The 27,545-nt window shown below is 40.4% G+C and overlaps 1 protein-coding gene across 5 annotated transcripts in view; it reads right to left on the bottom strand.

Annotated features, from left to right (window-relative positions):
• Positions 1–27,545, bottom strand: part of FAM13B (family with sequence similarity 13 member B) — a 119,891-nt gene that overhangs the window by 47,357 nt on the left and 44,989 nt on the right. For 3 of the 5 annotated variants that reach the window (XM_029584018.1, XM_029584019.1, XM_029584021.1), the window contains exons 9-13: positions 22,381–22,422; positions 21,102–21,257; positions 15,712–15,871; positions 8,790–8,875; positions 8,240–8,291 (exon numbers count right to left, since the gene is read on the bottom strand). In XM_029584018.1, coding sequence (XP_029439878.1) covers positions 8,240–8,291; positions 8,790–8,875; positions 15,712–15,871; positions 21,102–21,257; positions 22,381–22,422 — 496 coding nt within the window. The remainder of the gene's footprint in view (positions 1–8,239; positions 8,292–8,789; positions 8,876–15,711; positions 15,872–21,101; positions 21,258–22,380; positions 22,423–27,545) is intronic. The other 2 variants (XM_029584020.1, XM_029584022.1) reach the window with 1 other exon arrangement.

Below are 27,545 nucleotides of genomic sequence, written 5' to 3'. Positions count from 1 at the left end.
GAAAAAGTGGCAGACGCATTTACCAGTTTCCCCAGTTTGTTCCCACTTCAGTTCAGTAAAGGAGAGGACTTTAAGCCCCCTAGCTAACGTGCTCTTATGTTACCCTATTAGCCTTGAGCCTTAAGTTAGGCTAGTCAGCTTGGTTTTTTGTTACACGACTTACAGACTTGTCCACAGCAGAAGTAAAGTTAGGCAGTAGGAGACCCTGGCACACGCTTGTGCACAAACACTTACGTGCAGACTTCATGGTGCAGTTCCAGCCTGTCCATGTCCCACCCATGCCCCGCTACTTTTGGTAAAAAAAAAACGTTATATGTAAACCGGGAGATACGCGCGCACCCATGTGGGTTTTAAAATCCGTGTGGCATGCACGGTTCTGAGAAGAGCAGATCTCATGGTTTTGGTGGATGTAAGGCTTTTAAAATCGACCAGAAAGTGTTTCAAATTGACATGGATAGAAATATTTAATTTAAACTGAAATTGCTACTTCTGCAATAGCACAAATGGCATCACTCACACTGATTTCCAATTGCTTTGTACCATTTTTCATATTATATGAAACATTTTTCCCCAACACAAAATTCTGTTTGGACTTGAGGAAGGGAGCATTACTTTTGAAAGTTAGTCAAATGTATTAATAAAAAGATATTTCCTTATATTTTCTGTTTGTTGACTAATACACCAACCAAATTCAGTTTGTGATACAATACCTAATACTTTTGGTATAAGGTACCATAGCAAGTGTGAAAAATACATGCCAAACCTACCCATTAAGGAAAGTGGGGCCAATCCAAGAAAGCATAGAGAACCCTTAACAGAAGGGAAGAGAGAGTAAAACCAGAGACCTAGTAGGGTCTGCAGTATTGTAAGTAGAAAAAAATGGGTAGACCAAATGGGATTTGCAGCCTTCCAGCCTTCCATCTAACATCAACTTTTATATATTTCTATTTTATGATGTTGGTGTTGAGGCAGGGATGGGCTGGTTCTTTCAAATTTACCATTTCTTTACAAAAAAAACATCCGAAAGTAGAAAGCACATTTAAAATAATTTTCTCAGAGCTTTTTCATGCATATTGTGTGATCCACATACTTGAGCAGAGCATTCTGGCATTCATAAAATGTCAGTAAGAAGAACAGTGTCATTTTGCTTAACTAGCATAATTAATATGTTGCACTTTGCTTCTTTGAGTCTGCCTGTTTGTGTACCTTGTTTTGAGGAATGCTGGATTTGCAATTCATTGCATCAAACCAAGGTAGTAACATGGCCGCAATATATTGATGATGTCTTCCTGATTTGATAACTTTTTTGAATATTTAAATGAATGTGACCCTCATTTATGGTTTACTCACAATGTTAGTTCTGAATGATAGGAAATTTTCTACCATCCTGTTCAAGAAACCTACCAACCGCAATAATTTACTGCATTTTAATAGCTGTTATCCTAGGTCCATCCACAAGAATATATCGATTGGACAATTCTTTCAGTTATGGAGGGTTTGTTAGTCAGTAGTTAAATACAAGAAGCATACAAAGAATATGCACCAGCATCTTTTGGTAGGGGTTATTCAAGTAAAGGTGTCTGTTGTGCACCTTATATTAACCATGAGGAGTAGTGCTCGATTCAGAGATTGGGCAATTCCTCTTCATGCAGTATGCCCAGCAAGCTTCCCATGGTTGCAGAAACTATCATGGGAACCTTGCTGGGCAGGCTGGATAGACCACTGATCCTTTTCTGCCATCATGTCTATGGTATGTGTTTTAAAAAAGTAAATAGGTGATCGTCGTCAAGAGACACTGGCATTTGTTACAGGATTTTGAAGGTTTGGTTTTTCCTTGTAAGAGTTTGCACAATTATTGGTGCAATCAGATTTGCCACCTGTACATACACATTTTGATATGAACTCAGGTTTGCTTCCTGCTGGAAACTGTTGTATTCCCGGCTCAGTATGTGCTTTATAGGAAAATTGGATCTTACCTGCTAATTTTAGTTCCTGTAGTACCACGGATCAGTCCAGACACTGGGTTGAGCCTCCTGTCCAGCAGATGGAGACAGAGAAAAACTGAAAGGGTATCCTATATGAGGACAGTGCTCACCCTGCACCCCTCAGTATAAACATTATCAAAGCCTGAATAAGATCAAGCAAGTAACCAATATAACCTGAATATTATAATGTGAATTTAAAACAGTGCAAACAGCTCTTATAAAAATATCTATAGTGGTAGATACATCCGGTGCCTTATAGTTTTGTCATGTAATAGATCTGCAAGGAAGAAGGCATTCTCCACACCTGTGAAGGAAAAAAGAACTTCGAGCGGCCTGAAAAGTGCAGAACGGGAGGAACAGGAACGAAAATTAGCAGGTAAGAACCAATTTTCTTTTCCCTGTACGTACCGGGATCAGTCCAGACAGTGGGATGTACCAAAGCTTCCTTAAATAGGGTGGGACTGAGACAGTCCCACTTGAAGCACCTGCCTTCCAAAGGAGCCGAACACTGGCACCTGTACATCGAGGCGATAATGACGAGCAAAAGTATGCAGAGACTTCCAAGTAGCCATTCTGCAGATTTCTTGCGGAGAGACCGATTGGCTCTCCACCCAAGAAGTAGCCTGTGAACGCAGAGAATGAGCCTTTAAGCCCTCCGGAACTGTCCTGCCCCAACAGATATACGCCGACACAATCGCCTCCTTTAGCCAGCGAGCAATTGTAGCCTTAGAAGCCTTGTTTCCCTTATTTGGGCCACTTAAGACAAAGAGATGATCAGAGTCGAAAATAGTTTGTAACCTGTAAATATTGCAGTAGTACTCCTTACATCAAGGCGCCGTAGGTCACCACCCGGCGTACTCGCAACGTCTTCTGAAGAAAAAGCAGGGAGTTCCACCGACTGATTGATGTGAAAGGAAGACACGACCTTTGGTAAGAATGATGGTACCATTTTAAGGGAGACACCTGAATCAGAGAAGCGAAGAAAAGGTTCCCTACAAGACAAAGCTTGGATCTTGGACACTCTCCTGGCGGAGCAAATAGAAACTAGAAACACTGTCTTAAGGGATAGGTCCTTAAGCATGGCACACCGGAGGGGTTCGAAGGGTGCCTCGCAAAGAACTCGAAGCACCAAATTAAGGCTCCACGAAGGACAAGTAGCTCGGACAGGCGGATTCAAATGCTTGGCCCCTTTGAGGAATCGAATGACATCTGGATGGACCACCAGGGCATAACCATCGACACTGCCTAAGAGGGAACAGAGAGCCAAAACCTGTAACCGCAAAGAGTTGAAAAAGACAAACCTTTGGAGAGGCCATTCTGTAGGAAAGAGGATCTGGGACACCGGAGCCTTACGCGTCGGCAATCCGGACTTGGCACACACATTCTCAAACACTCTCCATACCCGAACGTAAGCGAGAGAGGTAGAAGGCTTACGGGCCCGCAACAGAGTGGATATAACTTCTTCCTTACACCCCTTCTTCCTCAGTCTCCGCCGCTCAAAAGCCAGGCCCGCTAGACAAAAGTGATCCGCCTAATCGAAAAATACTGGACCCCGACGAAGCAGTTTTGGGAGGTGACAAAGGCGAAGAGGACCATCCATCGCAAGGTTCACCAGATCCGCGTACCATGGCCTCAGAGGCCACTCTAGCGCTACGAGAACGACGGGCCCCTTGTGAAGTTCTATTCGTCTGAGTACTTTTCCCAACAGAGGCCAAGGGGGGGAGGGGGGGGAACAGGTAGAGGAGAATGTCGTGAGGCCAGGGAAGAACCAGGGCATCCACCCCTTCCGAGCAGTGCTCCTTTCTGCAGCTGAAGAATCTGGGAACCTTTGTGTTGCTCAGTGTTGCCATCAGGTCTAAGTGGGGGACCCCCCACCTGTGAACAATCAGATCCATCACCCCAGTCAACTCCCACTCTCCAGGGTCTAGCCGTTGATGACTGAGGAAGTCAGCTTGAACATTCTCCTTCCCCGCAATGTGGGAGGCTGCCAGCCGATCCAGGTGACGCTCCGCCCAGGTGAGCAGCTTGCTGGCTTCCAGGGCCACCGGACGACTTCTGGTGCCCCCCTGTCGATTGATATAAGCTACCGTGGTAGCATTGCCGGAGAGAACTCTCACCGCCTTGCGATGGATCAGGGGCAGAAAAGCCTTGAGTGCCAGACGGACCGCTCGGGCCTCCAGGCGATTGATGTGCCAGTGGGATTGAACTGGGGACCAACATCCCTGCATAGACTGAGTCTGACACACTGCTCCCCAGCTGGAGCGGATGGCATCAGTCGTTATAATAATCCACTGAGGTGTTTTCAGGGCCATCCCCTTCAATAGGTGAGCAAGGGAGAGCCACCACTGCATGTTGGCGATAACATCGGAGAGCGGCAGGGGCATTTGAAACTCCTCTGAGACTGGCTTCCAGGGGGATAGCAAAGCTTTCTGTAAAGGACGCATATGTGCAAAAGCCCAAGGAACCAAATCTATAGTTGAAGCCATAGAACCCAGAACCTGGAGATAATACCAGGCTGTGAGGACCAAGAGGGATAACAGATGTTGCACTTGATCCATGAGCTTGAGCGCACGAGCCTCGGGTAACAACACTTTGCCCACGTGGGTGTCGAAGCACGCTCCTAAGAATTCGAGGACCCAAGAGGGCTTGAAGTTGCTTTTGGAAAAATTGACTATCCACCCAAGGGAGGTGAGGACAGACAGGACCCGGTTGACTGCTGTCACGCACAAGTCCTCTGACTTCGCCCAAATGAGCCAGTCATCCAGGTACGGGTGGACTAGGACTCCCTCTCACCGGAGGAAGGCTGCCACTACTACCATGACCTTGGTAAATGTGCGGGGAGCGGTGGCAAGACCGAACGGGAGCACCCGAAACTGATAGTGTCGACCCAGAATGTTGAAATGAAGAAACCTTTGGTGTTCCCAGCGGATCGGGATGTGAAGGTAGGCCTCTGTCAGATCGAGAGAAACGAGGAATTCGCCTGTGCGAACCGCCACTTTGACCGCCTTCAGGGTCTCCATGCGATCACCTCGAGGACCCACTGATCTGAAGTAATTTTGACCCATTCCTCGAGAAATAGGGACAGCCGACCACCTAAGTCTGGAATGGAGGAATGGGCCAGCCGTATCTCATTGCGCGGACTTGGTGGCGGGGCCCTGGTGGGTACCATCTCGGAAGGGTCGTCGGCCCCGAAAGGAAAGGAATGAGACCATACTTGAGATCTAGTGGAGGTATTTCTTTGAAAGGCTCCTCACGGCTTATTGTACTGCGCTGCCCCCTGAAGTGAAAGGGCGACGGAAAAAATGACCTGGACTGTTTGGGGCTGGTCCTCAGGCAGCTTATGAACCTTGTTGTCACCTAAGGATTTGATAAGCTGTTCCAGGTCCTCGCCAAAAAGCAACTTACCCTTGAAGGGGAGAGTGCCCAACTGCAATTTAGAAGAGGAGTTTGCAGCCCAATTCCTCAGCCAGAGGAGACGTCTGGCTGACACTGCTGAGACCATGGCTCTGGCCTGCACCTGGAGATCGTAGAGGGCATCAGTCCCATAAGCTACCGCAGCTTCCAGCCATTCCACCTGTTCCGCCTCTACAGACAGGAGGTCCTTGGTGCTGAGCAATTGTTGAACCCACCTGAGGCTTGGCCACTGCATGAGACTGCTACAGACTGTCGCCCTAACTCCGAGAGCCAGAACTTCAAAGATCCTTTTAAGATAGAGCTCCAACTTGCGGTCCTGAAGATCCTTTAATGCTATTGCTCCAACCACCGGGATTGGTGGTGCTTTTGGTGACTGCGGACACTGACGCATCTACTCTGGGGTCCTCAAGCATTTCCAGAGATTGATCAGGCAGGGGATACAGCTTATCCATTGCCCTACCCACCCGGAGACCAGACTCGGGGGAATTCCCATTCACGGAGCAGAAGTTGCATGAGCATAGGATGGAACGGGAAAATACGAGGCAGAGCCCTCAGCCCTGCTAGGACCGGGTCCACGGTACGTGAAGAGGAGGCACTAACGGGTTCTTCCGAAGGGACCTCAATTCCAAGTTCCTCTAGAACAAAAGGATTAAACAGTTCAAGTCCTTCTCATTTAAACAATCTCAGGACCCGTGGGTCATCACCTTCGACAGGCGAATTCGCTAACGACAAATCAGGCTCTCCGCAGGCTAAACAAAGAGCTGATCGCGGCATCGGGAGGGACACAGTCAGCCACAAAGAAAGAGAAATCAGCTGAGCCTGTGTGTACTAGGGGAGCGAGAGCTAACGAGACAGATCTTAGCTGCTTATTTCCCTGCCGGCAGGACAAATCAACCACAGTGAATTGCCTTTTTCATTTAGCACAGAATTTGTCTTTTTTTTTTTAAACAGCAGAGGAACTAAATCATCTCTGCAACAGGACCTGAGGCATGAGACATCTCTGGGGTCACACCTAGACAAGAAGGGGGAGTGACTGGACCACCAGTATCACCCCCCCTAGGCAGGGGAGAAAAAAAAAAAAAATCAGAGGTCACCAGGAATATGGGGTCCTAGACTGAATACTGAAGGGGAAATCCCCCCTAGGACCTTATAAGAGCTAGAAGACAGAACTGGCTCCTATGAAATCTAACACTATGTTCTTGTTTGGGGTTTTTTTGTTGTTTTTTTGTTTTTAATTAATACTTGCTTGATCCTGTGAAAAAAGAAACTTGAGGAAAACTTCTCAAACAGGAAGGAAAGAAAATTCAGCTAAGAAGAGGAAACCGCAGGTTTGTCTGTCTGCATCTGCTGGAGACAGAGAAATACTGAGGGGCGCAGGGTGAGCACTGTCCTCGTATAGGATACCCTTTCAGGTTTTCTCTGACTCCATCTGCTGGACAGGAGGCTCAACCCACTGTCTGGACTGATCCGGGTACGTACAGGGAACTTTAGATTAGTCTAGTTTCATTCACACCATCTCTGGTAAACAAATTATTTTGAAATCTCATACTACTTGTGATACTGCTTCGGTGATTTATATGATCCATTGTCCTTGCAATCTCATGTTAGCAAGACTATAGAAATGGTAAAGGTCCATATCATAAAACATTGTAGTACGATTAGAAGTAGATATACAGAAGCACCCCTTGTTCCAACACTGGATCTGTCTGAATTATTTAGTTATTGACCTTTGTTTCTTTTTTTTTGTGATGCAACGTTACCAACAGATGGAGTGATATAAATTATTCTTGCATATTGAGCAACAAAGGATATTCCATTGAATACTGTCACTTAATGGGTTAAAAACTGGATGGTGTGTTTTAAGATACTGGGCTAGTCCCTTCTTTTTTAGACATATAAAACTGTTTGGGAGTTATGGATCAGATACTCCTTTTGCAAATGACTGTTGTGTGTCAAATATGGATCTACTAGTGAGGATAAGTGTTTCAAAAAGTAATTTCTATATGTCATTTTGAGTTAATTATGGAGTTTGAAATTTTGTTTAATTGTAGCAAGATAGCAATATGGATTTCTCTGAATTGCCTTATTCTGTTGGATTTATATGATATCCAGGAGATAGATTCATATAAGGAGACATTAGGAACTGATATTTATTTATTTTATTTAAGGCTTTTCTATACCGACATTCATCAGGGACATCATGCTGGTTTACATCGAACAAGGGAGAACAACGTAGAGAAAAACTGTTACAAAAAAATCAGGGAACAGCAAACTGGGAGATGCGAAAGTAATATGCATATGTGGCCCAATAGCTGGTTTGAAAGCTTATGAGTCAAGCTTTGAAGAGCAGTGAAGAGAATCTGTGCATCACATTCTTTTGGAGGATGTTTGCTTTTTGTGAAGAAGCTATGATCTATATAAAATATTATCATATTTCTTTTGCTTTACAAACATGGACTTTGTCCCTAGTTAGCTAAATATTTTGGGACAACTGATCAATTTATATTTTAATGTTTGTGACATTGAACCAAGGGGTACTTTGTAATTCGGATGATGTGTTATATGTTTACTGTGCTTGTTTTTGTTAATTATTTGATTACATGTATGTGTGGGGGGAGGGGGGTATGTTGAAGTAGATTTTATATTGCAATATTTTATTTATATTTTTCATTAAAGATTGTATTTTGCATAATTTCTTTGCATTTGTAATACTGAATTGTATAAGATATATCATTTTTTTTAATTTTGAAAAGATTGGGGTACATATGTAAAAAGACATCATGTGGAAAAACTGTCAAATTGTACCTAGAAAAAAACCCACAAAGTCAAATAATTCTTACCAGAGCTAAAAGTGAAGCAATTCTGTCACTATCAAATGATCCATTTTCTTGCCTTAAATAAAAAAAAAAAAAAAAAAAAGCTGAAAAGTTTAAAAAGGGAATAGGGCAGAAAGAAAAATAGGAATTTGACAACTGCTGAAGCAAATTTCAGGTCACCCAAAATATAGTTCAAACAGTCACAAAAACCAAACCCAAAAATCACTTTCAGCTGTACAACCAGTTAACCAGTTTCATGAGAGAACAATGTAGCAACCTAGAGAAAAATCAATGTCCTAGGTAACTTAAGAGAGGACTTGAATTCAGAAGTGAAATCGCTAGTCATGGGCTTGAAAGTCAACAGCAACATGATGATCCTTCACATTTAACTCATTATTCTAAGTATCTTTTCTACCTTTTCTGACAACTGGCATAAAAGGATATATTCACATCTCAATATGCTCACTTACTTTAATAAATTTCAAAAAATGAACAAAACTGCATTGACATTGCTTAATTATGAAAACCCAAGAGACCAGATCCCAAAACAAAAATTTACAAATAGCAGCTGTACCTTTTGCTTTTAACATTGTTTTCTTCATCAGTAGACAAATGAGTTTCAGTGCCTTCATTAATTAGTTCCAACAGGATATCTGTAGCCTGTTGACAAAAGCATAAAATGTATTTACTTATCAAGTTTAGTCATATATTTCTATATCCATTCAAGTATGGCACAGAATGTCAAATCATTTGACATTTTTGATTGGAAGATTGGGCATCAAAATGGCAGATGAAATTTAATGTGGACAAGTGCAAGGAGATGCATATAGGGAAAAATCTATGCTGTAGTTACACGATGTTAGGTTCCATATTAGGAGTTGCCACCCAGCAAAAAGATCTAAGCATCATAGTGGATAATACATTGAAATCACTGGCTCAGTGTGCTGACTGTCAAAAAAGCAAACAAAATTAGGAATTATTAGGAAGGGAATGGTGAATAACATGGAAAATGTCAATGCCTCTATCACTCCATGGTGAGACCGCACCTTGAGTACTGTGTACAATTCTGTTCACCGCATCTCAAAAAAAAAAAAAAAAAAAAAATATAGTTGCACTGAAGAAGGTACAGAGAAGGGCGAACAAAGTGATAAAGGGGATGGAATGGCTCCCCTATGAGGAAAGGCTAAAGAGGTTAGAGCTGTTTACCTTGTAGAAGAGATGGCTGAGGGAATATATGATAGAGGTCTATAAAATCAAGAGAGGTCTAGAACGGGTAAATGGGAATTGATTATTTACTCTTTTGGATAACAGGACTAGGGGGCACGCCATGAAGTTAGCAAGTAGCACATTTAAAACGAAATCAGAGAAAACTCTCTCACACTCAACGCACAATTAAGCTCTGGAATTTGTTGCCAAAGGATGTAGTTAGTGCAGTTAGTGTAGCTGGGTTTAAAAAAAGGTTTGGATAAGTTCTTGGAGGAGAAGTCCATTAACTGCTATTAATCATTGACTTAGGGTATAGCCACTGTTATTACTGGCATTAGTAGCATGGGATCTACTTAGTGTTTGGGTACTTGCCAGGTTCTTGTAGCCTGGTTTGGCCACCTTTGGAAACAGGATGCTGGGCTTGATGGACCCTTGGTCTGACCCAGTAATTTCTTATGTTCTAATATTAAGCACTGGTCCAAGTACAGATCCCCGAGGCATTGTCTATCTTTTTCCGCTGTGAAAAGATACCATTTAATCCTACTCTGTTTCCTGTCTTTTAACAAGTTTGCAATCCACAAAAGGAACACTGCCTCCTATTCCATGACTTTTTAGTTTTCTTAGAAGCCTCTCATGAGGGACTTTGTCAAACGCTTTCTGAAAATCCAAATACACTATATCTACAGGTTCACATTTGTCTACGTTTATTCACACCTTCATAAAAATGTAGGAGATTTGTGAGGCAAGACTTCCCTTGCATAAATCCTTGCTGGCTATGATTAAGTCATGTCTATCTAAATGTTTTTGTGATTTTATTTAGAACGGTTTCCACACTTTTTCCCAGCACTGAAGTCAGGCTCATCGGTCTATAGTTTCCCAGATCACCCCTGGAGCTCTTTTTAAATATCGGGGTTACATTGGCCATCTTCCAATCTTCAGATACAGTGGATGATTTTAATGATAGGTTACAAATTAATTGAAATAGGACTGAAATTTCATTTTTTAGTTCTTTCAGAACCCTGTGGTATATGCCATCCGATCCAGGTAATTTACTACTCTTCAGTTTCCAGGTTCACTGTGATTTGGTTCAGTTTATCTGAATCACCACCCTTGAAAACAGTCTTCGGAATGGGTATCTCCCCAACATCCTCTTCAGTAAACACCGAAGCAAAGAAATTGCTCAATCTTTCCACGATGGCCTTATCTTCCTTAAGTGTCCCTTTAACCCCTCAATCATCTAACAGTCCAACCGACTCCCTCGCAGGCTTTCTGCTTCGGATATATTTTTTAAAGTTTTTATTGTGAATTTTTGCCTTTATGGCCAGTTTCTTTTCAAATTCTCTCTTGGCCTGTCTTATCAATGTCTTACATTTAACTTGCCAATGCTTAATCCTATTTTCTTCTGATCGATCCTTCTTCCAATTTTTGAATGAAGATCTTTTACTAAAATAGCCTCTTTCACCTCACTTTTTAGCCATGCTGGCAATCATTTGACTTTCCTTCCACCTTTCTTAATGCGAGGAATACACATGGATGGTGCTTCTAGAATTTACTTTTTTTTTTTAAACTATTTTTTATCATTTTATTAAAGTTTTCCTTTTGAAAGTTTAGTGCTACAGCCATGGATTTACTTACTGTCCCCTTTCCAGTCATTAATTCAAACCTGATCATATTATGATCACTATTGGCAGGTCTTGGGGAGGGTGGGGGGTTGTAGTAAATTAATTTTGGAGGTCTTGGGGGGCGTCAGGAGGGTGGTGGGGTTTTGTTAAGATTTTTACTTTTTTATTAAAGATTTGTCTGCGAGCCAGATGCAGCCATCAAAAGAGCCACATCTGGCTCGCGAGCCATAGGTTCCCTACCCCTGCCCTATCGGGTGAGGGTTGCCTCGGTGACCTGGTCGACAAAAAGGTTGGTGCCTTTTCTGGACGGGGTTTCTTTGATGGCAGCTCGGCCGATGGTGAGGTCGATGATTTCGCTCCCTCAATTGCCCGAGATTTTTGATGCTGGTGGCGGTTTACCTCTACGATCCCCACGATCCTGAGAGGGAGTAGAGGGTGTTAAAGGCCGAGAAGTCGTTGATGCCGCACGGTCACCGGCCGGAGGACGATACTGGCGCGAAGTTGACGGTGCCGGGTCTGACTACGTCGATGCAATGGACGGCGTCTGGGTTTGAGCACGGAAGAGAAGTTCCATTTTCTCCATTCTAGCCTTGTGACCTTTTGGTGTCATTAGGGCACATTTGGTGCAGGTTAGGACATCGTGCTCACATCCGAGACACATTACACAGACTTTCTGGGGGTCTGTGATGGACATGGTGCAATTACAGTCCGGGCACCGACGGAACCCCGACGCCATGGTCATGAAAAAATTGAGCCGCGGTACGGTCGACAGCCAATAGGCCGCGAGGGCCAAACTCGACGGTAATTGACTGAAAACGGGTAAAAAAAAAAAAAACTTACTGGAGTACCGCAGCTTGAAAAAGTTGAAGGAGGGACCCCTGTGGGGTAAATTAAATTTTAGTAATTTCATGAGGAAAATTCCTGTCAGGAATCTCTGCAGAGCTCCTTAACTGCGTGGCTACTGCTGCGTGGAAAAAAGAAGATGGATGGGGGACCCCTGTGGCTGCAGGGTTAGTGCCATGCTGGGCATGCCCAGTAGGGGCCAGTCAAAGTTCTGGAAACTTTGACAAAAGTGTTCCGTGACTGGGCTCCATCCTGTGATGTCACCCATATGTGAGGACTACCATCCTGCTTGTCCTGTGAGAACAATTTATCGCCCAAAGCAATGTACAAAATAAACGAAGAAACAAAGTAATAATTATAACATAAAATACCAAAATGTCACACATAATTCAGACAAACATACATAGAAAATGCAGCAAGCTAAAATTTTCTCTCCTGGTCAAGACAATATTTCCTAAAACTAGGTGAGCCACTTCTCTCATCGACTAATGTATCTTATATTTAATTCATTCAACTGCAAATTCCTTTTTGTCTTGCTCTTCTTTCCCTTTACAATTTTTTTCTTCCCTCCTTAAAACAATTTCTCTTTCCCTAAAATTGTTCTTGCTACCATGTCTCTTTTTAAGACTTTACTCTCTCTATGCAGTGTTAATGCCTCTAAGTCTTCAGTTTTTTTGATTGGCTTGGAGAGCCCTTTAAAATACCTTGTTTTTGGTGGAAATAGCTGAGAATAGTAACATAAGCATGTTGAGATGCTAGTATGTTGAGGACTTAGAGGTTTTTTGATTGGCTTAGAGAGCCCTTTAAATTATCTGGAAGCGTCTGTTTTCAAATACGTCTGTGAAGTAAGACGTAAGAACGTTTTCGGTCTTATGGGTTTTTTGATTGGCTATGGCCGTATTTATATTGTGTATTTGAGAGCTCTTTAAATTGTCCCGCATTTTGGAAACAGCTGTGAAATACAATGTGAGAACGCTGAGCTTTCGGGAGAGTCGTTTTTTGAGCGTCTTTGGTGGTAAGTTATTCTGTGTTATGTTTTCCTTCTTGAAAAAGAGCCGTAGTTAATCTTTGAGATATGGTGGTTATGTTCTTTGTGGCTACGTGTTTTTGTGATTGTTTTAGTAAGGAAGTGACTAGCAAAAACAGTCTGGAGATGTGGAATTTTCTGAAAAATGGGAGTGTCATGGTGAGCGTCTTGACGGTGAGTTTTTTGTATATGGAATTCTTGAAGAGTTGTTTGTAGAGATTGATGTGATTTAACTCTGAAGATCTATGGGCATTTTTAGCGGTTTTTGTGATTTTGGTGGTATTTCTGTGATTTTTTAGAAAAAAGGAGACAAAAGGTAGAACTGTAGAGATAAAAAGCTTGGTTTGCCTTTTGCATGGAAAGAGTAACATGTTGTGAAAACTGAGGTTAGTATATTGGTGGTGTTTGAATATTTAATGCACTTTTTGACTAAAGGAAAATTTGTTTTGAGAAATGTTGGGAAATGATAAATAATTGTTATTGGAATATTTTTGCAGTGTGGATACATTTGGGTGAATGGGTGGAGGAGATGGTTGAAGACTTGTGTACTATGCTCCCCTGAAGAAGCCTATTGAATGGCAAAACATGTTAGGAGTATGAAGTTGTGAAATAGAAGCATAAAAAAAAAATAATGCTATATAGAGGGAGTGGAATAGTTGTATTGTTACACAGATTCTTCAAAAGAACAATTTTTTAAAAATAGTATGAATGTGTGTATGAATTAGTTTATGGAGAAAATTTGTTATTCACTCTATGTGGCCAATGATGAATAAAAATTGGATGTTTTTGAAGAGTTTTTGATAAAATGTTTTGTATACAATAAAAATTTTTCTAATGAACTTATATGTCACTATGATATATTGTGTTAGAGTACGTGATATTTTTTATATAATTGCCATTTCTTTGAATCTTGTAGAGAATAATGTGGAGCAACCTCCTGAGTAGATCTCCAAAACACAGACGTATGTCAGGATATTTCTGAAAAGCCAAGTTGCAAGCCTTACCATGATCAGCTAAGTCTGCTTTTTACTTGCAAATAAAAGCCAAAAAAAGTTAGAATGTGGGAACTGTACAGAGCAAATTCACAGTTGAATTTCTCATAGTATGACCAATGATTAACTGTAATGCAAAGGAAGGTTACACTAACCAGAAGTGCCTATGACGACTGGTCTTCTCTATATAGTATCAATGTTTGTTAAAAGATAGCGATTTGGAGGGTTTCAACTGCTAGTATCTTATTTGCATCTCTCTACATTTGACATTTGTGGTTGATTACAATATTTTATACATAAATAGAAAGCATCCACTTATTACCCATATTGCTTTGAAAACTATTTCTTTAACAGAATATATGAAAACACCACCAGGGCAAAACTGATATGTGCCTGCAGAATAAGTTCTTAGGAACACACAAATTATCATCCACTATATCCATGAAGTGGCATACCTAAAATATGCATACCCTGTATAGATATGTAGGTAAGCGAAAAGACAAAGGAGATCAGTGTAAAAGGTGCCTTTATTGAAGCTTGCCCGACTCTGGCCGAGTTTCGCTCTCTTAAGAGCTGCCTCAGGGGCTACTTTTTTACCAGGCTTGTCCATGGGACATATTTTTCTGTCCCATCCCATCCCAATTTATGCCTGTCCCATCCCATCCCATGGGATTCCCATTACAATATTAATATGGAATACAGTTCAAATAAAATTATTAAATTTATGAAAGTTTACGTTTAGTGTCTACTAAATAGGACTACATGTACAAAGAGACATGCAAAACGACAAAATTTATTAACTTTATTAACTTTAACACTCAAAAGTATAATCTAAGTAAGACAATTTCAGCCTAAATTTATTTTACAATATCAAGTATCGACTACCATGGGAAATACAAATGTGTGCCGTCCCGTCCCATCCCATCCCATCCCATGGGACGTGTCCCATGGGATTCCCATGGGAATAACATTCCTATGGACAACACTGTTTTTTTACTATGTATCGATTTCTTTTGATTTTAAGAGGTTCAGTTGAAGGTCAACACAGATCTGGAGCTTGCAGGAACTTTGACTTCTGCAGTTACTGGGATGGATTCAGGGGGAAAATTCTTTCAGCATCTCTCTATCGTGCTGCTCTTAGCTTTTGAGAAAACAAGTTTTCTGTTTTCACATCTATCTGGAGAAGGAGAGGAGGGATTTTTTTTTTCTGAGAAGAATCATTCCAAACTCTCCCTCATCTTTCTCAGCAGCTGACAAGGAGTAAGGAAATCTTCCCCCTGAATCCATCCCAGTAACTACCGAAGTCAAAGTTCCTGCAAGCTCCAGATCTGCAAAGAAGGAGAGAGCAGAAAGAAGTTACAGAGTTTACCAGTCCCCCGCCCTTCCAGGGACAAAGGCGGCAAATAAAGCAGCAGCTAGGTGGTTTTTGTGAGCACTCCTCACATTCATATCACTTTCTTTTACAACACAAGCCGTTCTGGGGCTCCACCCATGGAGGAGGAAATACGAGTGGCCACTTACAATCTGTGATGACCTTCAACTGAACCTCTTAAAATCAAAAGAAACAGATACATAGTAAAAAAAAAAAAAAATAGCCCCTGAGGCAGCTCTTAAGAGAGCGAAACTTGGCCAGAGTCGGGCAAGCTTCAATAAAGGCACCTTTTACACCGATCTCCTTTGTCTTTTCGCTTACCAGCATATTGGATCGGCTTCCGTTTTGTTTTTTAGATATGTAGGTATAAAGCCAGCAGAATATGAAAATAATTTTAAAATATCTATAAACATATAGTCATGTCTTTCTCCTACCTGCTCTATTTCTTCTTCTTTGTAAGAACCAATATTCAACTTTTCAGGCTCAGGATATATAACTTCATTTTCTGAATCAGTGCAAGTTATGGTCTTCAAGCAGTTTCTGTCATCCTCTATGGTGTTATCATTACCTTCAGAGAGATCAACCCTAGCATGCCAAAAGACAGATATGGTACATCACCCTATGAGGCTCCTGCCTTTTAAATACTTTAAACAGTACAGATTCCACTGAATGAAAAACAATGCTGAGTTAGCTGAATCTTTAATTGGATATTATTCTAACATACAATCAGTGCCCATCATGAATTATCCACATAGCCCCAGCTGATAAAGTTGACAAGCAATGCTCTATCAAACCCTAGAAAAGAACTATAAATTTATAGTACTTTTAATTTAAGGTTTATTCCAATAGAAGTGACAAGAAAAATAAAGATTTTCAATTTTCCATTCCCTTTTCCAAGTACTTTTAGGATCAAACAATATCAATTGATTTAACAAGATTATGAATTTTAACTAATCAGATAATTCAAATATAGTTTCAACCATACAGAACATCCTTTCCAAGAAATGGTTTCAAATACGATGGAAGAATATAGGCTTAGACAATCAGCTAGCCTAAATAACATTTTTATATAAATTATGAGAGATTCATTTTTGTTTAAAAATAAAATGCTAATTCATGTCAACATTAGAATTCCGGTGGCTCTCTGTAATTTGCTTAGGATGTACAACCAAGTATGTGACCACTCATTCAGCAGTGATGTTTATCTGTCCCAAGAAGCAAACAAACTTCAATGCTAACTCTCCTTGTCTTTGGTTGCATAATGTACTTTATTAAGACTCACGTTGTCATCCAGGAAACACTGAAACCTTACAGCCACTGCTGGTACTGTAGCCTTACATTTCCCATAAAGACATCAAGAAATTAATTCTTACCTGAAAATTTCCTTTGAGTCCAGCCAAACCAATCCAGACCATGGGTTTATGCCTCCCAACCAACAGATGGAAACGGAGACTAACAGGTTTGCTGATGTCACTCTCAGACTCCCATGCCGACCTTAGCTTGTTAGAATACTAGCAGGGTAAGATAAACATTTTTAATACACTAAACCTTTCCCTCACTTCCTATACAAAAAAAACAGGGGGCTTCCAAGGAAGAACAAACAGAAAACAGACATACATATCCTGCATTCCTTGATAAAGTTTTATCATCTTAATTGCCATTGTGACAACTAGCACAGAGAAGCAATTATTCTGAAAATGAATCAGAAGAATAATACACTTGGCAGAACAGGGAGAGTCCTGGACTATTCTGCCTAGACCAGTGCAGATGCATGGGATGTACCCAAGCTTACCCCCTATACTGGGTAGGACACTGCCAAGTCCATTCTCAAGACTTCTGAACCAAAGAAAGCCTCTTTACTACTGTCTTGGAAGTTGATGTGATAGTGTTTTGATGAAGTATGCACGAAAGACCTGACTACTGCTCTGCAAATCTACAAAGATAATAATCAGGCTAAGTTCTGCTGACAAAGCTCCCTACACTTTGAGTACACCCTCAATTCCTCGATAAGCGACAATCCTTTGGATACATAAGCCTCCCCTATCACTTCCTTAGTCCAATGAGTTATCAAAGCCACTAAACAGAACAAAATAATGTTCTGAGGTTCTGAAACTATTAGTGACCTGTAACTACTGCAGAAGAATGTTACTAACATTTAAACAATGAAGTTGTGCATACTCTTCTCCACCTCAGTGAGAAGAGTATGCACAATGGTTTATCTCTCTTTTCACCTCAGAGAAAAGAGAAAGAAACCATTCAGTTAAGATAAAAAGGGCAAAACCAGGCAAATCTTCACTACCTCATCTGCAAATCCCATAAAGGGCTTCCTGCATCGCAGAGCCTGGAGCTCCAAAATTTGCCTGGCAGAACAGACTGCTACCAAAAACACCACCTTAAGAGTAAGCAGCTTAAGTAGCACCTCTCTGTCAGACACTGAAACGTATGACCAACCAGGTATGTCCATACCAAATTCAGATTCCAGGCAAGCACCAAATATGCTTCATTCCCTGAAGGAAAGAAAACACATCCAGATGAGATGATAAAAGTCTGTCCATCTACTGACCTCTATAACATGCAACAGCCGCCACCTGCACCATTAGGGAGTAAAGGGCCAGCCCTTATCCAATCCCCTCCGCAGGAATGCTAAGATAACCAGCACCGAAGCTCCTTTCACCAAGACCATCCTAACAGAACATCAAACCTCAAACAACTTCAGATTCTCACAGGCCAGATGAACCCTCCCAAGCTGTAAGACAAAGCAGAGATTGGCACCCAAACAGTAGGCCCCTGTGGATCCCATCCGGCATCCTCACTAGATCCATATGCCAGGGATGACTTGGCCAAGCAGGAGTTACTATTAACACTAGCCCCCGATACCCAGGAATCTTAGGCAAGACTCTGCACACTAGGGGCCATGGAAAGAACACCTAAAGAAGGCTCTGAACCGGCCAGTCTTGAATCAGGACATCCAAACCACATGATCCTTTTACCTTTCTTTGGCTGAAAAATCTTTGCACCTATGCATTGCTGCTGACTGCTATCAAGTCCACCACTAATTCTCACCATTTGGCTACAGCCTAGGAGAGCACCTCCAGGGACAGATTATTCTCTGGTGTTTAGCCTGTTGTGACTCAGGAAGTCCATTTGAACATTCTCGACTCCTAATATATGAACGACAAGAGAGCCCTTTCACATGCTTCTCCACCCAGTCTAACTGCAGATCTACCTCTTCTGTCCTGGTGGTCCCTAAAAAAAAAAACCACATATGCAACAGTCATAGCATTGGCAGACAAGATTCTGACTGCCTGACCTTGAAGAACGCAACTAAATTGAAGGAATGCCTTAAACACTCTGGCTTTCAAATGACTGATGGACCACTTGGCTTTTGGATTCCAGGTGACTGAGCCACTAGATCTTGACAGTGAAATCACAGCCCCAAAGACTGATATCACTTTATCCAAATGGGAGACTCAAGATTTGAGATCCATTACTACCAGATTTTTGCAAACCAGCTACTAAAGCAAAACTCTCCCTAGCTTACACTGTCAAAGGGAGCATCATGGAATATACCTGAGACCACCACTTTAGGAGTAAGGCACTTTGCAAGGATTTCATATGAACCCTTGCCTAACTAACTAAATACATGCAGCTATCACAGAACCCAATACCTGAAGATAAATCCACAATGTAGATCTCTGAATCTTCAATACAACATGCATATGGTTCTGCAATTTTCAGATCCTTATTTCTGTCAACCAGATCTGATCTTCCCTGGTGTCTAGCCAAATCCCCAGGATCTCCAGGGATTAAGATGATAAGTTGCTCTTGCTGAAACTGACAGCCCAGTCCAGATCCAGCAATAAGTGCATCATTCTGGCTGTCACTGATTCACTTTCCTGAGCTAACTTCACTTGGATCAACCAATTGGCCGACACAAATGCACCAAAATGCTCTCTCTACATAGGGCTGTCACCACCACAACCATCACACTGGAAAAAGATCCTGGAGCCGTGCAACTCAAAAGGGAGAGCCTGATACTGAAAGTGCCCTCAATCACAGCAAAGCAAAGAATTCTGAAGCTATTTTTTAAATCAGGAAATGTAGATATGCCTTCATCAGATCTAATGACATTAAAAATTCTCCTTGCTGCATTGCTCTACAATCATCTCAGAGTCTTCATCCTGAAGTGGAACACCTTCAGGTCCAGAATAGGGCACAAGGTACCTCCTTCTTAGGTCACCCAAAGTAAACTTACCACTGACTCACACCCCCGAGAGGATGCAATCACAAAAGTGTCATCTGTATGGCTTCCTTTTTTGAATGGAGTGACAAGGAAAAACCATGAAGTATTTGAAATAGGACGGGAAAATTCCAGCAAGTAACCATCACTGATGACTCCTGATCTGAAGTAATGTGGAATCACTTTCCGATAAAACACCAACTGCCTATCTAGCCTTTATATTAGAGAGAGGTCTCCCAGGAATTTCTGGCACATACCCCTTCTCCCCCAAGACTCTATCCTTACCTCCCTTCTTGGTGTTAAAAAAGGACTGAAACCTACTAAAGATACGACTAGACTACTGGCCACCTACCAACCATGCTGGCATACACACTTGGAATCGCTAAAGAGGTTCCTAGCCAGAGCTGGTTGCGATGTCCTCTAAGGCTTGTCTTTGAGCAATCTGAGAAATTTTGATTCCACCAATGATTTACCAGCTTTCCTAGATTTTTTCCAAACAGATTTCTCTTAAAGAAACACATAGTCCACCTTGTCTTGGAAACTGAATCTGCTGACCTGTTAGGTAGCCACAGCAAATGGCAGACAGCTACATCCTACAAGACTACAATTCACATTCCAGGAACTTTTCTATATGTGTCAAAACAAACACAATCCTGCCACACACACAGCAGCCTGCCGAAACAAACCTGCAATCTCAGATGCCTGCTTAAGCACATCTTCCCTTTCCTGAACCAGGAGAGTAGATTTATTTTTATTTTAACATTTTTTATATCGCACAAAGTAACCAAAGACACCAAGGTGATTTCCAGTAATCACATACACAATAAGTATAAAGAATAATAAAAATACTATCAGTATAAAACAACCTTTACACAAACATTACATACAACCATCAAACAGATACCACCAACCACCCCTCAATGATCTTTCATTAACTCACTCTGCCCAGTCAGGCATAAATTACACCGTAATAGATTTAAAAAAATGTATGTCCCATTGGGTTATCAATATTTTTATTTTATTTATTTATTTATACGCTTTTATATACCAAAGTTTAGCTAGAGGCCTTCACTCTGGTTTAATATCTGGACATTAAAACCCTTCACTAATTTATGAAACTTTTGTAAATTCAGCTCAGTTCTAACAGAAGCCAGCAGCTTACTCCAAAGCTGTGGTGTCACTGCGGTAAAAGATCTCTTTGCAATTTGCCGACTTTTAATCACATTCACAAATTCTAATCTATGACCTAGGACGACTGCAATTCTCACACTGGCATATACCATTTTAACCTCTTTTCCCGCATACATTTAAATACTGTTACCAATACTTTAAATTGTACACGTTCAGCTACCGGTAGCCAATGTAACTCAATCAACAGGTGTTTATTTGAGAAGGCAAAAAGGGAGGTAGAGGAGTTAGGGATGCAAAAGGAAGAGAGGACTGGAACTGAGGGAGGGATATTTCCCTCCCCCCCCCCCCCCCATCATCCTCTGAAGCTTCAATTCTGTTTTTGTTGAAAGAATAACTAGAAATTCTTATTTATAGAAATATTTCAGCTAGTTTATGACACAAAGCCCTTCTTACTGGTTGTTGCTTTCTTCTCCCTCATAGCTGATGTGTTCCGCTTCAGTGTTACACCCCAGTCTGTGCTGCTGTAAATTCTTAAGATCTTGGTCTATGCTGCTCTGCAGATCAAACAGATGCTGTTCCACAGCTGCTCTAATTGTTCGTTCTAAAATGCTGACATAGAAAAAAAAATATGTTAGCAAAAAAGATATTATTGTAAACTGTCAAAACTGATCAACTAATAAAAATGTAGCAGAAAAGGGCCAGGCCCTTTTACCTCTTTATTAAAGCAGATATCTCAACTCCACCCCAAAGGCTGCATTACATAAACCAAGACTTCTTAATGACCAAGAGATAGAAAAGCTTCCTCTAATGCTCAACCTTTCAGTACCCTTGCCTGCTAACATTTGCTGTCAAAGTACATTACTTCTGTGACTCACCTCAACTCTGCTAAAGAGAATATATGACCTGGATCAGAGTATCCTGTACTCTTCAATGCAGTAGCCCTGCTAAATCACTGGACCATATAAATCATAGTGATGCATGATCTGCATCTTTCCTATTTATAACATAAAACTGCTTTCCTTGACCTTTTACCTTTCTACTAGAACTGCAATAAATATTTATAACAATGAAAAAAATAGCAATAAATGCAGAAATCCATGCACGTGCATTTGCCAAACTATAATATTCATGGTAATGTGCCATTCCAGTTCAATTTTTTTTTAAGTTATCAAAAGGTATATACCAAAAAAGAACTGGTACATTTATGGAAATCAGTTCAACAATTATGATGCATGTTTATGTTGTAGCCAAAAATAAAATACAAACCAAAGATATGTGGAATAATGTATGTGTGATACACACACAGTTTGTGGTTTTGTGCATTTAATTCATCCCACATAAACATTCCTTTTCTCTCTCCTTCCTTTCCCTATAAAATTTCTGCTCTTTTCACCTTAAGACAAGTGGCTAAGGAGTTTTCTTTTGACAAGTTTATCTCACCACTTCGTCTATTTGATGCCTCTGCTCATACTGGCATACTAGTCCCTTCTTGCTAAATGACTCATTTGCATGGCATGAAGCCACTAATACCAGGAGCATGCAAAGGGCACTTCTTTTCACTTTTACTACCCCTGATTCTGGTCTCTCTCATAGCGCTGGGCAGTAACCAATGTGTGCACACACAAAACTGAAAACAAAATGTAAGGGTTTTGTTTTTTTTAATACACAATACTACTGCAAAATCAAATTTCCTACTTTCCACTTTACATTCATTTATAAAATTGACACTTACTCTGCAGGTGCTGGTAGGATGTTAATGGGGGTGATATGAGAGCTGTAACAACAAAAATGTTATCTTCAAAAGTAGAAATGCATATTAAAATAAAACAAGTTAAGAAGGGTACTATTAATACAGTTGCATCAGCCAAAAAAGATTTAACATAATCCAAGAATATAAATTATAGATTAATTTCTAATTAACCAATCTGCATTAAAGCAGTAAATATGTACCAAATGGAAAGAAATTCTAAGCAACATATCAAGTTTATAAAGAGGATGAGCATCACTACCCAGATTACTGGTGTTACATGTTTTCAAGAGCGTTTCACAGACTATAAACTTTCCATATTTGTTTCTCTTAATTTCATCAGAAAGTAAGATTTCAAAATCCAGAGCAATGCACCAAACCATGTGTACCAATTAGCTATCCTCAAACAGAGCTTTAGGCTTTCATCCCTGCTCATTTTGGAGGTTAAATACATTTTGCTTACTAGAAAAAAAAAAATGTGATTTATATTCCACCTTTCATTCACTTAATGCTGTACTCTAGGAATGATTTGCTAGAAAATAATTTGAATTTTGTCTGTTCTTTCAGAATGTTTTCATAATGTTCAAAAGAGCTGGGACCTGAGCTGTCTGCTACTCTGCTGCACCCACTGCATTGCTGTATGCTGGAATCATATTCCCACCATGCTGTTCTACTCTAATGGGTTGCTGTCTTTTTGAAAGGCAAGCTGCATGCAGCACTGTGGCTGGCAGTGAGACAAACAGCACCCAAACAATTGTCTTTTATATAGGAGAGGATACATTTCACCATCCGATTTAAATTTGGAAGATAAGACATCTAAAGGACCAACCTCGGGCTGGAGTAAAAGAAATACATTGTTGCAAAATTGGCAACACAGGTTGTTTCAACACAATAAAAAAAAAAAAGTGACAGCAGATAAGGGCTATGTAGTCTGCCCAATTTGCTGTCTTTTGCAGGGCCACAAACCAAATCTCAGACTTCCCCTTCAACTTTTTCACAATATCAAGAAGTCATCAGCTATAAAGGTAGTTTTCTCTCCCACTAAACTAGAATCCTTCTATTTGAAAGGATTCACTCCGTGAAATATGAATCAAAAAATCTGACGGGAGGACTATACAAATATTTCTTCCATAGCTTATCCCATGTTTGCTCAACATAATACTAAACGTTCATATTTAAAGATTTCTGCATAGAAGCAGCAACCTGGCTGAGAAACTCTGCTGCATCACTTCTTCAAATACAGAAAAAAAAATGAATTTCAGGGGTGAAATGTTTATTGCCTTTTTCAGGTGCCAAATACTAAAGTCAAAAGGCAGTTATCTTCATACTGCTTTCATGGATTGGCAGTAATGAACAATACAATATTTAATATATAAAAATGTACTTTTTCTAAAATGTGAAAACTTACAAAAATTCTGTTCTCTTCATAAGTTAAACAATTTAACAAAACATATAGTAATTAGCAGTTTGGCAGAGCTGTCTAGTGTAGGACTCCAAGTGCGTTCTTAACCGGGCGTTCTCGTGCTAAGGACCCAATTCAACCGTGGCCATCACTGTGTATCAGCAATGTACAGCGTGACTAAAGCTAAAATCAATCAATTGTGCTGCAAGAGTTTTCATGGTTTTTAGAACCCAGAGACCTGACTCTCAGGCACAGTTTAGCTCATTACATCTCATGCTACCAACAATTTCCTTTTTTAACCCAATTTTCTCTTTTAACCCAGCCCACTAAGCTGTACACCAGACCATCACAAACCTGCATATTCTATTACCTATACATTTACCCCTGGAATGTTTATGGTACACAAACATTTTGTAAATGCTTTGAGATGTATCATTTTCTTTGGACAAAAGGCAGCATTTTTTTTTAAGAAATGGACAAAAAGACTGCATTTAAAGTCTTAAACCCTGGTATTCCCACACCCCATCGTTTTTTTTTTGGCTCATGGATACAAAATCCCACCAAAAAGACAAAAAAAAATAATAATAATAATCAGGGTTAAAAATAAAGACCACACTTCTGCCTGTGTATCTTTGTTAGTTTTATCCTAAAATGTTATTCAATTCTATAGCTGTTTCCATTAATATATTCCCTGTTTCATTTTAGGGTATCCATTTAGGTAAACTAACAACTGTGAAAAATGTGATAACTGGGCATGATACAAAAAGAAAATCAGCAAAATATTTCCTCCATTTTGCCAACTAAAACCTCCCATCTACAATACAGCAAGGTAACTCAGTTTATTTACCCTTTATTAATAGGTATCAAAGGCAATGCACTGAAATGTAAACATTACTGTTTCAGTGTTTTATTACTTTAAGGAATATCTATTATACATGATTACTTTCTACATCAATCCTCTTACGCCACAAAGAAAAACTACATAGCTCATAAAAACAGTGCGCACACCTTCCTTTAAACATTTTAAAACCTGAATTTGCCTTCATAAGGTAATGATTTGTTAAATAGCAATTATGATTATACAGAACTGAGGGACAGACACACAAACAGGCAAATACATGTCATTTGTTCCTCTTTCAATAAACTGTGCTAACGGAGAATCAGTTTAGATATCAAGCATGCTGAAAATGTATTTTTTTAAATCAATTTACCTGGGCACCAAAACTTTGCACGCCATTTTGGCTTTCCTGCTATTCCTTCTGAGCACAGGACCGGATTGCTTTTCTAACAGAAATCAGTACAGGATAATGTTTCCTGTGCATCCTGCATGTCAAGTCTTCAGCAGCTGGCTAAGACTGTATTATCAAGCCCTGTGTGTCTCAGCCTCCAGTAGAGACAGGAACAGACTGCAACATGACACAGCTATTTAACTGCTAAACCAACCAATCCCCTTCAAAGTCTTTCCTCTCATACACTCCGCTGAATATTCTTGTAACACAATCCAGCCTCAGAAGCTGACACAGGCAACCTTAGAATATTGTTTTTTGTTTTTTTTTTTAAACTTAGTCTTTGATAATATACAGCAAGCAAAAAAAAAAACAACACACCTTGAAATACAATGGAGTCAAACAGATCACAATCAACAATACAATTAAACAAAATTATCAAAGCCCAAAGGGTAGGAATAAATCTTATATGAAAATTCAAACAAACTCTACATAGAGAGAACCAATACCACAATCCATAAAGTAATAAAAGAAAGGAAAAAATGGAAAAAAAGATCCCTGTGTGGTTTCAACATCAATTTAAATAGACAATACAGGAAGAACACAAAGTAGACAAGGTGGGTGAAGCATTATCCAACTGCACTATCTTGTCATTCAAAATGAAGCTTAGATGCCCAGGCTCAAACAAATAAACAGTATAATATTTACACCGAAATTTCAATACAAACAAAGTTCCTAATTAAAGAGCATGAGGTCTCATTTAGAGTAATTGCTTTCACCTTTCCTGTGTAGATTTTGCAACATCAAGAAAAATTTTAACTCTTAAATTAACAACTCTTCATGAAGCTTTAAAAAAAAACAAAAAAAACCAAAAACAAAAAAAACCCCCATACAATCCATTCCCTATCAGATTCTAAAGCCAGAGACACAATTAATGTTACTGAGTAACTTTCTTATTTGATGACTAATAAGGCAGTCAAATTCGAGCTGTCTTCTGATATTGCCCTTCCCTCTACCTTTTTAACACATGGAGGTAAATAAGCAGCCCTTATAACTGGAGGCATTGTATGGGCAGGTATCTTCAGAATCTCAACCAAAAGCTTGAAAGTCTCCACTGCAGAAAAACTGAATCTTAGGGAAATCAAATGTAAATTTCGACATCTCAAAGAATTCGTCACACTTTTAAGCTTAGACCAAAAGGAAAACAATATCTTTAATAGCCTCCTTAACACCAGCAATCTGAATGGTCTGTTTCTCCAGTTTCCAAATATCTCCCAAATTCAGTAATTCGAGTTTCTTGGGTATTAAGAATCTTTAGTAACTTGCTTTTACAATCATAGCCATTTGTGCAGGCAGGGTCTTGCCTAATCCCAAAATCCCTAATCCCAGTGTAAACTCTGAGGGTTGTTGTAATCGAAAGCCAGTCCCAGCATTCCCTTGCAAGACCAGAGTCCCCCATACCTGCGGATGAAACTGCGGCCATTTCCCAAAGCATTCCATCTTCTCCCACAGCCTAAAAAGCAGCACCCGCGGAGCCTCCTACTTGCACTTCCCTTGCTGCAATTGCTGTTCCCAAAATGTCAGTCAGCACCAAACCTGAGAAGGAACGAATGGTTCTTCTCTCCATGGGATCTCTGGAGAACCTCTCTCATTGGGACTGAAAGAAGTACTCGGGTCAAGGAGCGAGAGCCCATATTCCCAGCCACACTGCGCCTTTCAGTGACCAAATGCTGTGAGGATCCGATGAGACTTGCAGCACAAAGGAATCCACCATGCCCGAAGTAGGAAGAAAAGAGGCTTTCCTTTCCTTTTTATCCATCAAATGGGAATCCAAATACTACAATTTCAATCAAAAAGCTAGAACAAAATCCAGCAACAAGAACTCCTGTTTATGGCCACCACAAGAAATGCCATCTTCCTTCTCTCTGGTTTTCCTATTAGATTAACAGTTTTTGGGCCTTCAGAAATTTTGCTATATATTAAAAAAAAAAATGGGAAAGTGCTTTAAACCTTTAAGTGAAAATGTTTTGGTCACCTAATTCCCAATAAATAATGTGGTTCTCAGCATAAGTGCCAATTTTTCAAAATGCTGAGCTGAATTACCCTTTTCTAGCTACAGTGAAGTAATTTGCTCATTAGGCAGACTCAAGCACCCATAGCTACTGTTGTCAGTACATGTGTACAGATACTGCAAAGCAACTATAGACCACTACTTCCCTCTTTTCTTCACTAAATTTTAAATACACTCCTTAATTTATGGAGGTTCTGAGCAGTTCTAGAATATGAAATACATGAAGAAAAACAATTTAGTGTTTTAAAAATCTTGCTGGTGCAAGTTACAGAGCTGCCCTAGTCTCATATTGCTGTCAATCATGAGCTGAGATCTGCCTGGCTTGCTCTCCTAGTATAAACTAGACAGGAATGGATGTGCCAACCAATGGAAACCAGGCAGATCTGGGACCATGCCCAACAACAAAATGAGAGCCAGTGTGGCTCTTGCCAGCTCGTTTAAAATCCTTTTC

Source organism: Rhinatrema bivittatum, chromosome 18, assembly GCF_901001135.1.
Source record: "Rhinatrema bivittatum chromosome 18, aRhiBiv1.1, whole genome shotgun sequence".
Lineage (NCBI taxonomy): Eukaryota > Metazoa > Chordata > Amphibia > Gymnophiona > Rhinatrematidae > Rhinatrema > Rhinatrema bivittatum.
This window is presented reverse-complemented; position numbering and strand designations above follow the sequence as displayed.